The 13,747-nt window shown below is 39.4% G+C and overlaps 1 protein-coding gene across 1 annotated transcript in view; it reads right to left on the bottom strand.

Moving 5' to 3' along the window:
• Positions 1-13,747, bottom strand: part of PCNX2 (pecanex 2) — a gene marked incomplete at its 5' end in the record, with an annotated part of 150,298 nt that overhangs the window by 36,294 nt on the left and 100,257 nt on the right. The window contains 2 exons of the mRNA XM_080615762.1: positions 527-742; positions 3,002-3,060. Of these exons, the coding sequence (XP_080471888.1) occupies positions 527-742; positions 3,002-3,060 (275 nt within the window). The remainder of the gene's footprint in view (positions 1-526; positions 743-3,001; positions 3,061-13,747) is intronic.

Here is a 13,747-nt window from a genome sequence, read left to right as displayed (position 1 = left end):
AAATATGAAACCCTGATTGACTTGCTTGTCTTCTCTCATTTTTTGCTGTGACAGAGACCATCTCAGCACTGGCATCTTGCATGGTTTGACACAGGTGACTTTCCATGGGAGGAGTCTAATGATATTTGGGTTTTTTTCAAAGACAGGTTTTGGGTGGTTGATCAATTTTAAGAATAACTTAATTTTTCATCATTATGGAGGGAAAGAAATAATCTGAAAACATAATTAATCATAACCTAAAAGATCTGTGAACCAAGCAAATAACTCAGTGTGCCTTCTTTCTGAAAGTCTTACGATACTGCAGAACATGACTCCAAATTTCTTAACATCTAGGTTTCAAAACATTGTTATTCAGACCATAATACAAAGAAGTACAGAGCTTTTACACAAATAGACAAGTATCTGTAAAATGAGAGAGAGAAAGGTCCTTAAACTCTAAGTCCTGCTATAGAGTTGTGATAGATGAATAGGTCAGACAGGGTTTGATGCTGGTTTTGTTGTTATTTAAATCATCAAGGATCCTTACCTCGAAATTCCAGCCCTCTGAGCTGAAAGGTGACAAGGCCATTTCCAATTTCAATCAAGTGCACAAAGGCATTTAAATAATCCGATGCCAGAATAAAACAGTCTCCTGTGCTGTAGTTTCCCCAGCGGCCCAGAATCAAATCTCCACAAAGAGACTCCTGCAGAGATCTTGTCAGATGCTCATAAAAAATGGAGTTGAGATTATTGTCATCATTTCCTGCAACCAGAGCAGCACACATTTGTAAAGAATAAAATTTATAATACACTAAGCCATTCTGTATAAAATCCCACATTCTTTTTTATTCCTGCATAAAGCTTCTTCCTCTAGCTGGGTATCTTCCTCATACTTTTTACAATCTGTATTTCCCAGGTGGTTTTCAGCTCTCCAGAGAACCAGGCATGAAACTTTTGTTTCATAGTAAGAATAGCGTAAAGAAAATCTCAAATTAGTGCTGACACTTATTTCAGGCCAAATTAAATCACCTCCATATTTTACATCAGCAAGAATTTTTTAGCTCCACTGAAAGTTTCTGTGATGCTAAGTTTACGTGTACATATTGTCCTTAATTTAAGAACCCAGAAACCATCATTATTTCAGCACATAAGCTTAAATCTGACAGTTATTTCTGAGATTTTTTGAACAACTCAATCACACAGCTTCCAGGAATTTTGGTGGGATTTTTTTCTTTTAGTCCTCCAGGACAGGAATTTTCCACGAAGGCTCTTCCATGAAGTATCTATTGGTACTTAAGATGAAGATACATATTTTAAAAGAGTTCACTGAGTATATCAAGAAAGAAGAAAACTAGAACTGCTACCACTTCTTTAAAAGTAGTAGCTGTCCAAATACACATTGCTTGCACCAGTTGTTCACCGATCACAGTCTGGAAGTGGCATCTCCTAAAAGTTTATGGCATTTAACTCGATTAAAAGTAGCACTTCATGATGGCAATCCATGAAAGTGAACGAACCTTTCACAAATGCTAACACAGTGCTGCATAATCTATAATGGCGTTGTCTTGTGCTTGTACTCTTTTACACAGTGTATGTTTGACACAAGAACTGCTTTTCATTTCTGTAATGCACCAGTGTCTCACCTTCAATACTATTAAAATGCTGGTGCGTTAATAGATATACCCATACAAACCAACATCTTGTAGGTGTATTTCCATACATGAGCACGCATGTGGATACATATGTACAGGTGCACATGCATATTTATGTATGTGCATATTTAGAAGCAGATCAAACATGGAGAAAAAACCCTGAGGGTGACAGGCTATAAGCTTCCCCTACAAACTGCTCCTCAGTAAAAGAGGAGTGAGCACATTGCTACACTGCTTTTCATCACCAAGGCCATTATGCATCCAGTGTGGTATGGATGTACATGCAGGTGTGTATGCACATATAGACATACTCAGCTATACACCTTCCGGAGTGCATTTAGTCAAAATCTAAATGAGTCATTAAATTAATCTTTTAAGCACATACACAAAGGAATGCTTTGCTTGAGCTATATGGGGTGTAAAACATAATCAACTTATTAGCATATAGAATAGTGCTAAAGGTTATTGCTACCAGATGACGAATGGCCTTGGGAAACATCTTAACTCCCTGCCTTGAAATGATAAATAATGAAAGAGCATTATATATGCCTCAAACTGCTAATACCTCTCTTGCCTTCTTGGACACCCTGAATTACACCCAATTCTGCTTAAAGATGCATATTTGTTCATGCTTTGATGTAATGGATAAAGATAAAAGGGTGTGTGCATGTAAATAAAAACATAACAGCAATAATTACAATGTAATCTTATACCTCTACAATAGAAGCCCCTAATATCTCAGGGGCAAAATAAAACCAGCTGCAAAACACTAAAACAGAACAAACCCATACATGAAACCCTGGCTTCTCCTGCTGGAACGGAGATTTGGCATGAAACACTGGTACCGATTTCCAGTGGAAAGGGCTCTGTCGCACCAGGTGCTGAAGAGCATCAGCTAAGGTAACACACACTGTCCATGTCCACTGTCTCCCTCAAAAATGCACTCGCTTCCCAGTCTCACAGGAACCACTTGGTGCAGCCCAGGAAGGTGCTTTACACTGCCATAGATCAGAGCTTATTTATTGCACTGGCACCCAGAGGAGAAGCCCACCATCCTTCTTACTTCTTTTTTTACCCCCTTGTGCAAATTTTCTAATTTCCCTTTGCCCCATCTCCAGAAAGGTTTCTCCCAGGAAGAGGTGATACCTGCCAGCAGTTAGGGACACCACTAACCTGCTGCTTTCTAACAAAACCTTTACTTATCAAGTCACATGACTTAAACCGGTGCTCTACTGCATTTAAAATGGTCTGGCTTGTACACACAACAGTTAAATCCTTTGCATCTCTTCAGCTTACCCAGCAAAGCCTCAACAGTGTAAATAAATCACATTTTGCAAAACAAGCAACACACCCAAACTTCCAGGCCATACCTCCGTCCTTTTCGATCTGAATTGCCAGTCTGGTGTTGGAATGGTCCGATCTTTTGGTGCTGGAAATAAAGACATGTTGTACAGCCAATTCTTTTTTCTTTTTTTCTTAAAAAAGACTCTCCCAAAATCACATTTGTATTTTCTTTTTAACATATCTTCTCATTCTGTGCTTACATCATTATGCAGTTCACACTCTAATCCATTCATTAAGTTTATTCCAAGTAGGCATATATACAGTTATTTCAGTTCAGCATTGATATCACAGCTTATCAGCACACAGAAGTGTCTGTGTCGTCCCCCCACACCTCTTCCTCAAACTCTGTCTTCCCCATTTTCCTTCTTCTGGGGCAGAGAATCTGTGGTAGGCAGCACATAGGCACATGCCACAAAACAGTGAATAGAAAGAATATTAAATCAGTCTTTCTTCCTTTCTAAGCCTTAAGGAAAACAGCTAGACTTCAAGGGGTTTTCTTTGTGTGAAAATATTTCTGTGGGTATATAACATGCATAGAAAAACACCAATAACAAAACCCCACTTAACTCAGTTTCATATTTAGGTAGGAAGCAATGAGAGAGTCTCTGGTCATTCTTATTGCTTGAAAAAAAAAAAAAGTAGATTACTGGCTCTTAGTCCATATAGATGAATGACACATTCCCTATTCAGTGTTTTCATTGTAGCAGTGGAGTATAAATACCATGGGAAAAATGGTTACAAAAGAGAAAGCAACTAAAAGGTAGACTGGATTGAGCTTTTATTCCTACCTGTAACAAAAGACACTAAGTCTGAAAATAAGCAACAAGTAAATCACTGTGTCCAGAAGAAGGGTGTGATGTTGTGGTGACTAGGGATATTCAACACCAGAAGTCCACAGATCTCCCAGGCCTTGAAGGGTACAAGTGAAAGCCTGGCTAACAGAAATACTACAGTAAATGTAATTTTCCCTGAAATACTGTTCTGGCAGCAGAGCTTTAGCATTTCAGGACACTTAATGAAGAACACTGCCTCAGAAGTTTTGCCCTCAATCACTAGCCTTAGCAGGTCTATCAATCAGATACGTAAATATTATTATGCCTTGGAAAAAGGGGTCAAAGCAGAGAATGGGAAAAGATAAAGCCATTTGCTCCAAACAACAGTCAGCATAAGGTTATATGCTACAGTGGCGAAAGTCTCATCTGTCCAACAGCCTGCAAACACAGGAGAAAAGTGCCAAGGCAGCACCTCTCCTGGCACTGGAACCAAGGAAGACACCCAGGCGTGGTCCTCGGTAGCATGGCTAGGTGGGACTGGCTGCCTCTGGCTCACTAGGGTGGGAAGCACAAGGCACCGTGGAGTTTCTGAATGGGCTGATGGTTGGCCAGTCACCTTGAAGAGCCTGAATATACTCACTATGAGACTTGCAGGAAGATTGCATCAAAGAGGGCATATATTGTGCAGGAGGCTTTCAAACAGCTTAAATAACATTGCAAAAGGATGGTGCAAACCCAGCACGACATTGTCTTTGAAGCACAGCAGAGAACCTCTGGGAATCTGTATGTCCTCATCTCAGTATTGGCTCCCAGGTGTCAATGTACAGGTTTTTTAAAAGGATGGAAGTTTCAGGGCTATAAGCTCATGCTGAAGCCAACTGGGAGAAGGATGTCATTGATGTTCCTAATGTTGGAAAGCCTTTTCATCCACCCTCTAAAGCCTTCCTTCCCAAAAAGCTGTGGAAAACTAACCAACAGAAAAATTGCACACAGGCTTCCATAAGTAGAAGAGGAACAGAACTGCTTTACTTTCACTCCTTATCAGCAGTGGTTTTTTTGCTTTAAAAAGGCATGTTCTTTAATTTGCAAGAAATACAGTTGAAGAGAATATGAGCCTTAATTAGAATTATTTGTAATTAGCATTAGTACATTATCTACATTGATTAGCATTTTATTTGATGTATTATTTATCTTCCTGCCTCTGGTTGGCTCAGCTTATTGTAACTGCAATTTTCATTTCCTCTGCAACAGAAAAAGGCAAGGGGGGGGGGGGGGGAGGAGGGCCTTCTAAGCAGTTCAGAATATAAAGAATGATTTTACTTCAAAAGGTTGTCAGAATTCTTCTACCATGATATACATCCACCTGCAATTGCAACATATGCAAGAGTAAGCATAAAGATTAGGTTATGGAATTCAATCAATTTTCTATTCTCAGCAGAGAAACGCTGCTGATTTCCAAATGCATATGTTTTAAGATTATGAGACTCCTTATTAACTTTCAGTCCCTCTGAAATCAGTGTGGCAGTATGAGGTACAAGCCAATACTATTCTTCACCCCAATTTTTTACCAACCTATAAAGCATTTCCATTCTTGAGGCATATTGAGACCTATACAAATCAAGCAATACTTCAGAAAATTCTAATCTATAATGAGTAGGAATCCTTTTGCCCAGCATGTAGCTCTGGCTCCATTTCTTTCCTTTTTATTTTTCTTTGAGAGAAAGATGCATGATACAATCAAGGAAAATCACGAGTGCTTCAGGACACTCTGAGACAGATAATGCAGCATGACTGGGAAAAAGAGAAAGAAACAGAACAGCTCTCACAAACAAAACAAAACCAGGATTGCAGCTTTAACTTCCATTCCAAGCACAGTAATGGTTGCTTAAGCAGCTAAAACATGGGCCTCAGCACATGAGACAAGGAAGGATTTACCTTTTCAGACACTATGAGAAAAACTCAAATCTTTAGACATATTTTGAAGATTTTTTTTTAATTATTATTATTTTTTAAGACCAAAAGTAATAGAAGTGTAAAGCAAACTCTCTCCTGAAGCTCAGTTAGTTGAATAAATTCAGTCACATAATCCATTTTGGACTTTAAAACTCTTCCACAATTATTAGTAACCAAAGTACCTTCTTGAAGGCAATGGGAATTTGCATAGCATTAAACTACAATACACTGTGACTAACAATCAAGTCAGAGACACCTTTTCTCCTGGGCTTTTCACTGTCAACTACGACCTCCCTAAATGATCTAGTGGGTGACCTGGGCTTTCCTCCAGTGAAATCTTACTTTAAATTTGGTTGTTACCACTTATCTAAGGTGGTAATTAGCTCAGTAGTTGAATTTCTTCCTAAATTGCATTATTCTATACAAACTGAGTGCAGGTCCTTCAGCACTTGCCCAAGAGAGCAAGTGATTGTTTAAAGTCAACATCTGCTTAGTTCCTGAAATATCTATCTCATGCTCTTTCAATTCATCATTTACATGGGCACTGAGATAATCCACTGGCTCACATAGCACTGTTCATGCCATTATAACTATTGCTTCCCTTTGCAAAAGGATGAAGTCACTTTTACTTGCCTTGTCCAAAAATACTGCCTCATTTTTCAACCTGGGAAGACTTTCTTCTTCCCCTTTACTCTCCCAGTTTCCTTAGCAAGGTAGGAAGAAGACTGAGGGGGATTCAGGCACCCTGGGGAACATACAGTGGATGGTGAGAATTGGGGAAATTGAGGAGTAAAAAAAAGATTATTGCCGTGCTTATTTCCAGAAGACAAAAATAAAATTGCAGCTGTTCTATCTGCATTGCTGGTGCTGGGTTTTGCCCCAAAACACCAATTCAAGAGTTCCAGGATTCCTGCTGTGAAGTAGGGGATCTCTACTTTGAAAGAGAACAAAAGAAAAGCAGTTCCTCTGTGGGGGATGCAAGAGATGCATTTCTAGGGTAGATCCAAAGTTTTTCTTTGTCTATGTCCAATGAATTTTAATCTGCCTTTCCATGACATCTAACAGGCAAATCTAAGACAGAAGCTCTACTATGCTGCAGCCCTATTATTATTATTCACAGGAGTCTGGAAAAAAATATTCAGCATTTCCATGTGAAAGTCTTACACTGCTGGCACTATAAATGGAAGGCTTAGCATTAAAACACCGTGGTAGTAGTAGGCTACAACAATGATGGCAGAATAAGCAGGCATCCATGAATATTTGAAGGACACCAGAGGCAAAACCGATGGTACTAATTGGAAGTGTGAGGACGCCCAGGTAGTTCTAATTCAATTTCATCTAAAACAAAGAATGATTTCAGTGTGATTGTAACAACAAAGGCTGACAGCCCCGTTGTGCATAACCATGCCCATGTTTTCTGGGCAGCTGCATGGAAGATATGCCTTAGGTTTAACTCACATTGATAAAGATCTCTTAAAAATGAAAGAAACTTCTTCCCGATCACTTGCTCTGATTCTTATTTTTTATGCTTTTTTCCTCCCCTCCTTCCTTGACTGCTCCAGTGTTTCATCTAACAGTAATAAAGTGACTTTGATTGCACACTAGGAAACTGGGAGAAGGCTAAGAGATAAAGTTGATAAAGACAATGCTGTTGACTAATCCTTTTAAAACCTCAGAAGATCTTATCATCAATAATTGTTTTAGAGCTTAAAAAGGTATTTATAAATTATGCTGACACCTTCTTGAGTTTGGTTTTCAGTTTGTTTTTGTGGTTTGTTTGGTGCTCATACTGCTGGCCTCAGCTCATACTACTGTTAGGTGCTCATACTAGTGAGCATGTTTATTTGGCATATTCTTATGCCTTTTCTTCAGATGAGGTTTCTCTGCTCCTGCAGCAATAGGGAGAGGTGTGAATTTGAGATCAAAAGCTGAGTGCCCAAACATGGATTAAGCATCCCACATACGTGCATATTCGAAGGTTTAGCTGGGGAATTCACCTCTTATTGTAAGCCAGGTTATTTAAACATTTGCATATTTTAAAATATTCATTAATGCTTTACCAAATTGTCATCAATATCCCTGCTTTTGTCTTATTTGCCTACCTTGCTGCTTAATTCTTTTCCACTTGTCCAAGTATGTTATTTTCTTTTGAAAGCCATCTAGTCACTATCTTCATGTATTTTATACTAACCAATACAAGAAACTTTATAAGTGGAAGGATTATGCCAACTGCACACAGATGTTTGTACTCATTCTTGTGTCAGTGAAATAAGGCCAGGATCCTGTAAGGTTGGGACTTAGCATGGGATCATACATCACAGCTATAATTCACTATCTCCAATTCATAGAGGTACTTTAAATTTAAAAGCAAATATATTAATTACACTCAAAACTATGTGTAGGAAACAGTGTATGTGAGCGTTAGTTTTCTGATTTTCCCACCATGAGCCAATACAAACATTATAGGAAAGCTACACCACTGTGCCCAGCTCTGGATAAAGAGCTCTACAGAACTAATTCAAAGGCTCATGAGTGAAGGGGCAAAAGCCTGAGGAAAGGTAAGGACCTGGAGAATAGGAAGGAGGTGATGAGAAAAGTCCTGGTGAAGTTTTCATTAGAAAAAGAGAGCAAGATCAGACAGCAAAAAAAAAATTACCAAAATGTTGGCAGCTGCTTCAGCAAATGAGGCCAGAATGTTTGCCTCCTTTACTCCACGGAGCAATGCACTGCTTAAAAATAAAATTAGGAGGTAGAGATGGCACAAAAGTGTAAGGAAATACAAGAATAAGAGAAAGACTGGTGAATCATGTCTTACAAAGAAAGCCTATATCAGAAATACTAGTTTAGCTCCCTATAGGGTTTTCCATGTATGTATTTCTCACCAAAAGATGAAGGGAGGCAAAGCAGAAGCTCACCAAGCCATTCCAGTGCCATCAACCTTGAGTATAACATCAGTGATACTACACTGAAGAACAAGAAAAATCTTACTGCTACTGTGCAGTTGTACAAAATCCAATCATAACCAGGGATTTTAATACCTCTAGATATTTCACTGCAAGGACTGTTTAGAGTGTTAATCATCGACAGCAGTCATTACGATAGTCTCTTACAGTACTCTTCAGACTAAAAAAAAATCTCTGGTATTTCAAGAACAAACACTTCTAGACATAGGATTAAAATTAAGGGGAAAAAGGCATACAAAAAAACAAACATCAAAAATCCCCAATCCTCTTGCTTTCATCCAGTATTTACTTAGTCCCAACTAGTACAAAGCTTCAGAGACAATTCTGAGCAATGGTGACAATAATTCTGTATTTTGCATTATCACAGAAAGACGTGAGAGTTATTTTACATTTTGCTTTTAGAAGCCCCAAGACTGCTTGGGTCCAGAACATAAGGAGACAACCCAGGATCTGGGCAAGCTGTAGTATGAAATATTCCCAGCTGCTATCTGTACACAATTTACGTATCACCTCAGTCAGAACAGTTACACTTGTGCAACATCTTTGTGATCTCAATTTTTCCCATCTTCACATCTTGACAAAAGTTGCTAGAGTAAACCTCTTCTCAAAGGTTTGAGTTTAGTGCTCCAAACCTCATCTTGCCCCTAAATGATTGATTCACTTACACCTAAACCAGAAGGTGATCTACATTATTGAAGTGTATGGGATGAAAGCTTGCTGAGAACACTTATTCTTATGGAAATTCAGTCAATCCATTTTAACAGGTCTCCAATATTTGACATGACGGAAATCTCATGTGTTTACTTGATCTCATTACATTTACATAATTTGGAAGCTAAGCATTAGATGAACAGCTTATAAAATTTTAATGCCACTGTATATCCACACAAGCCCTCAAAATATTACATGATTCCTATTTCTGATTCTACGAGTCCATTCTCATCCTTTTCTTATGCCTGTTGCTGCCTTCCTTTCCAAATATCTTTAAAAGTCCTCTTATATCACACTCATGATTTTCTTTATAAGTCTGAGTACCTGCTTATCAATGTTGCATTATCCTCTCAGATTTTTCACTGCACACATTTTCCTTTTTTGCCGATTCCTTTCCCTTTTCATTTATCCCATTGTGGTTTTGATCTCTGCTTGTGTTCCTGCCTGGTCTCAGCATGCATTCTCTCTGATGCCTCCCTTCTGTCTTTATTCTGTCCTCTTAGAATGATTCAGTGAATTGGAGTTGTGAATGCATCTTTAACTCAGCAGGGAACTACAAAGCACTGAATCAGAATGCACTCCCAATTAATTATCACACATATGGCTCCTATTCAATTAGCCTCAATTTGTTTTGTTGACGGCCAGGGGCAAAATTTGAGAAGAAGTGATGTTACCAGTTAAGGAGATACTGCCAAACAGTTAAAATACAACTTTGAATTTTGTATGGCCTCCCGTGAGTGTGAAACTCTTGGCAACACAGAGAACACTTATTTTAATACTAGATCTGTTGGATTAAAGGTGTCTGGTTTGCATCACCCATCCTTTCTCAGACAGCCCTCACATTTTCACAGTTCAGCGTGACTTCGCACATGGAGTCAAGCATGAGGTGAGGATTGGGTTGGAGAGATGTGCATACCTCTGTGCTACAGCAAGTGGCCAAAGGGGCACACACACACACAGGGTCACTTCCTCCAGGTGAGATCACGGTTCAAGATGCTGAGGGGAGTGTAACTTCTACTAAGGCTTCTTCTAGCTTGGCGCTTTACCTGAAGCAACACCTCCCACATCTGAATGCTGTGGCTTTGTTGCTCCTCAAAGCCCTACACACCTGCTGAAAGGGATTAAAGACTCTCAAACCAGGCAAGTTTTGCAGGTATAAGCCCATGGGCAGCACTGGTGGTATGCAATGTGAAGGTGTAAAGTAGGGAGGCAGTACAGGGAAAGTTCTTGAGAAGACTGATGAGTAAGTCTAATGAATAACAAGTAACTTCAGAGGGCTCTTCAAGAACTAAGGCTGAAGTATGGACAACGATGTTCCTTGTTCTTCAAACATTTTGGTTTTCTCTATTTTCTCTCCCAGTGCCAGAACCATGGCCACATGTGCACCTGGAGAATAGGGCACAACTTCCTAAAGGCCAGTTTATACTCATTGTTTCAAGAGAAAGCATTTCCCACCCCCCACAAAAAAAAAAAAAAATAAAAAAAATATTGGGAATCTTCAGGTAGAAGACTAATGAATAAAAAATTAGCAGTTTGCTAATATTCCAGCTTTTACATCACTGCCAGGCAGGAAGTACCACTACAATCAGTAGAAATGCTATAGCTGTGGGCACCCAAGCCAGGCCTAAACATCCCTCAGTACCAGTCTAGGCTGAATGCTCAAGGATCTCAATTCCTTTGAAGTCTCTAGAAAGACTCTCATCAAATTCTGCATGCTTTGCAAGCAGGACCAAACAGTCCTTCTAATTTGAAGACAACACACAAAAACTTCAGAGTAAAACCCATTCACTCATTGGTCCTACTTGTTTTGACTTGTAAGTCTCAGGTACTAATAAGCACCCATTTTTGTTTTATCTACACACTGATAGTTACTTATACTATTTTTCCCAGTTCTAAATTAACTTAACACTCAATAAAAGCCTGAAGGAGCTCTCGGGCCAACTCAGTGAAGACCTCTCTTAAAAGAGCCACAGCCATCAAAGGGGCTAGCATTCATAAAACTAAGTAATAGCTGACAGCAAAGGAACTAGAGTTTCAGTACACTCTGAAGTTGTGCAACTGGAATGCAGTGCTTCTTTCTGGTCAGTTCATAAAAGACAGTATAGAAGTAGAAGCAGCTAGAGAGAAACATAAAAATTAGGAGAGAAAGAAACAGTTCAGAAGAAACCAAAATGATCACAATGAACACTAAAACTCATGGTTGCAATGTGGCTTTCATGCCAGGTGGCTGGAAGTATTCAGAAAAGTTTGAACTCTAAGTAAGGAGAACAGGCAGTGACAGCAGTCAAAACATAACATTTCTGAAGTGATATTTGAGGAAATCAGGCTAACACAAACTCCTGCCGATTAGACGGAAAAAATGGTTCTCCTATGCTTAACTTATGGTGTGATTGTTGACTTCAGAGGTTAATGTACATTTCTTTAATGTATTCATTGTAAACCAATGTCCAAGGCATTAGTGAACTATAAACATCTGCTGCAGTTGTTCCTCTGTAAACATCACCACTATGGAGGTCTACAAACACGTGAAAAATCAAACACAGCAAGAAAAGACCAAAAAAAGAAACACAGCCCTAAAAAAGGGAACATGAAAGGTCCGAACAGTCAGCTCCCAAAGAAGGCCCATGGACAGTTATGGGTGGATTACATTTTGTGTTCAGAGCAGGCGTCTTATCAGCTGTAACAGATGAGCAGCTTCACAAGAAAACCAGATGCACTGGGATGTGTTAAAATAAGCATTTGGAAGTAGAAGGCCTATTATTTTATGGGAAAAAGGGAGGGAGTAGACAAGTACTTTTCACAACTCCTTTTCCCACACATACTCATAACAAGGGGTCAACCCAAATTACATCTACACTGGGAAAATTCTTCCCATTCCACCTGCAGGCTGCCCATGATGGGCAGGTTAAGTGAGCTCGTAGGATGAAAGAAAATACCAGCTTCACTAGATTTGAGGCAGCGGAGGCTTTGCTCACCCTCCATTCCTAGCTGTATTAACCTTATAGGTGGCTATCTTCCAGACCACAATGACTGGAACAGTAACACAGTGATATTTAAAAAGATTGAGAAAAGAAAGGCTTGCTCACATATTCTCAAACACAGAGAGGTGTCCTGTAATTTCCTTCTGAGATACCTGGCAATTTAATCACAGCCTCTTTAGAGACACCTAACTAATTTAGTTACACAACATTGTAAGTCACTCAAGACCCTTCAAAGCAAATACAAGCTGTGCCTTACCCCAAACTAGGCACTGAACCAGAAGAACAGAAACAGGAATGAGCAGGAGAGATGAGTGGCTTGTAGGCAGTGAAATCTCCAGATTTCTGATGGCAGTTTGCTGTTTGCAGGGACAAGTCACAGCTGCAGCAGAGAATAGGCTACTCAATGTGATCCAGCAGTTAGACCCACTGGGGAATGAAAGTAAACTTCCTACTCTGTTCTGTCTACTGCTGTATCCAAGATACAAAGCAAGGTAAGACAAACGGAAGAGTGGGACAGGGTCAGGCTGCAGCGTGACAAAGTATTTAAGAAAAGAAGCAAAGCAGAGGAATGGCACAACAGTGTTTGAACAAACACTTTATGTTTTAAAGTGCCTATACATTAAACAAGATTTACTGTTATTTCCTTTTCTCTTTCTGACATCTACAGCCTAATCACTCCCAACAGCTGTGAAAATAAAGACTAAACCAGGACTCTTCAAACTGGGAAGCAGGACCCAGGCTAAGACCAGCACAAAGCTGGTGTTTGCATCAATTTTTTATCTTTAATTATTCTGAAAGAGAGAAAATGTCTCATATCTCGACTCCCACGAGGCAACCAGCTCATGAGCTCATGAGCCAGCTTTCTGATTTCACACCCTTTTCTTTTCAACAATGTCAACAGAAGCTGTAAATAAGTGGTTGCATGAGAAGTTCTTTCTTATTCACCTTTGTTATTGCCTTATTTTTTTTTCTTCTTAAAGCCAACCTTCTCTTTCCCAAAAAAAAGATCTCTGACCTCAGTTATATGTAGGCTCTGCATGCAGTGAGTACCAAAGTGCACACTATAAACAAACAGCATCTGCTGATGCAGGGAAGAACACCCATGCTCTGCACACACACTGCAAGAGTACAAACAGGCACAGTGTGATTCCTGAATTTTGAAGAGCTTACTAGGAATTTCACAGTTTGCTTACTGTCAAAATGAGTTTTATTTTTTTCCAACCCACTTGAGTTCCTCCATCTCCTTTTAAAAACAAACAAGCCATCATCTTAATTCTCTAAGACTTTCAGCTCCAGCTCACATCATCTAGCGTGGCAGATGCCCAGTCAGAAACCTTAGGAATCAAACTCCTCTTCTGCCAGCAGAGAAAAATGGGACTAAATGAAACACT

Source organism: Psittacula echo (genome assembly GCF_963264785.1).
Source record: "Psittacula echo genome assembly, chromosome: 4".
NCBI classification, from domain to species: Eukaryota; Metazoa; Chordata; class Aves; order Psittaciformes; family Psittacidae; genus Psittacula; species Psittacula echo.
The sequence above is the reverse complement of the archived record's forward strand: the minus strand, read 5'-3'. Positions and strand labels throughout refer to the sequence as shown.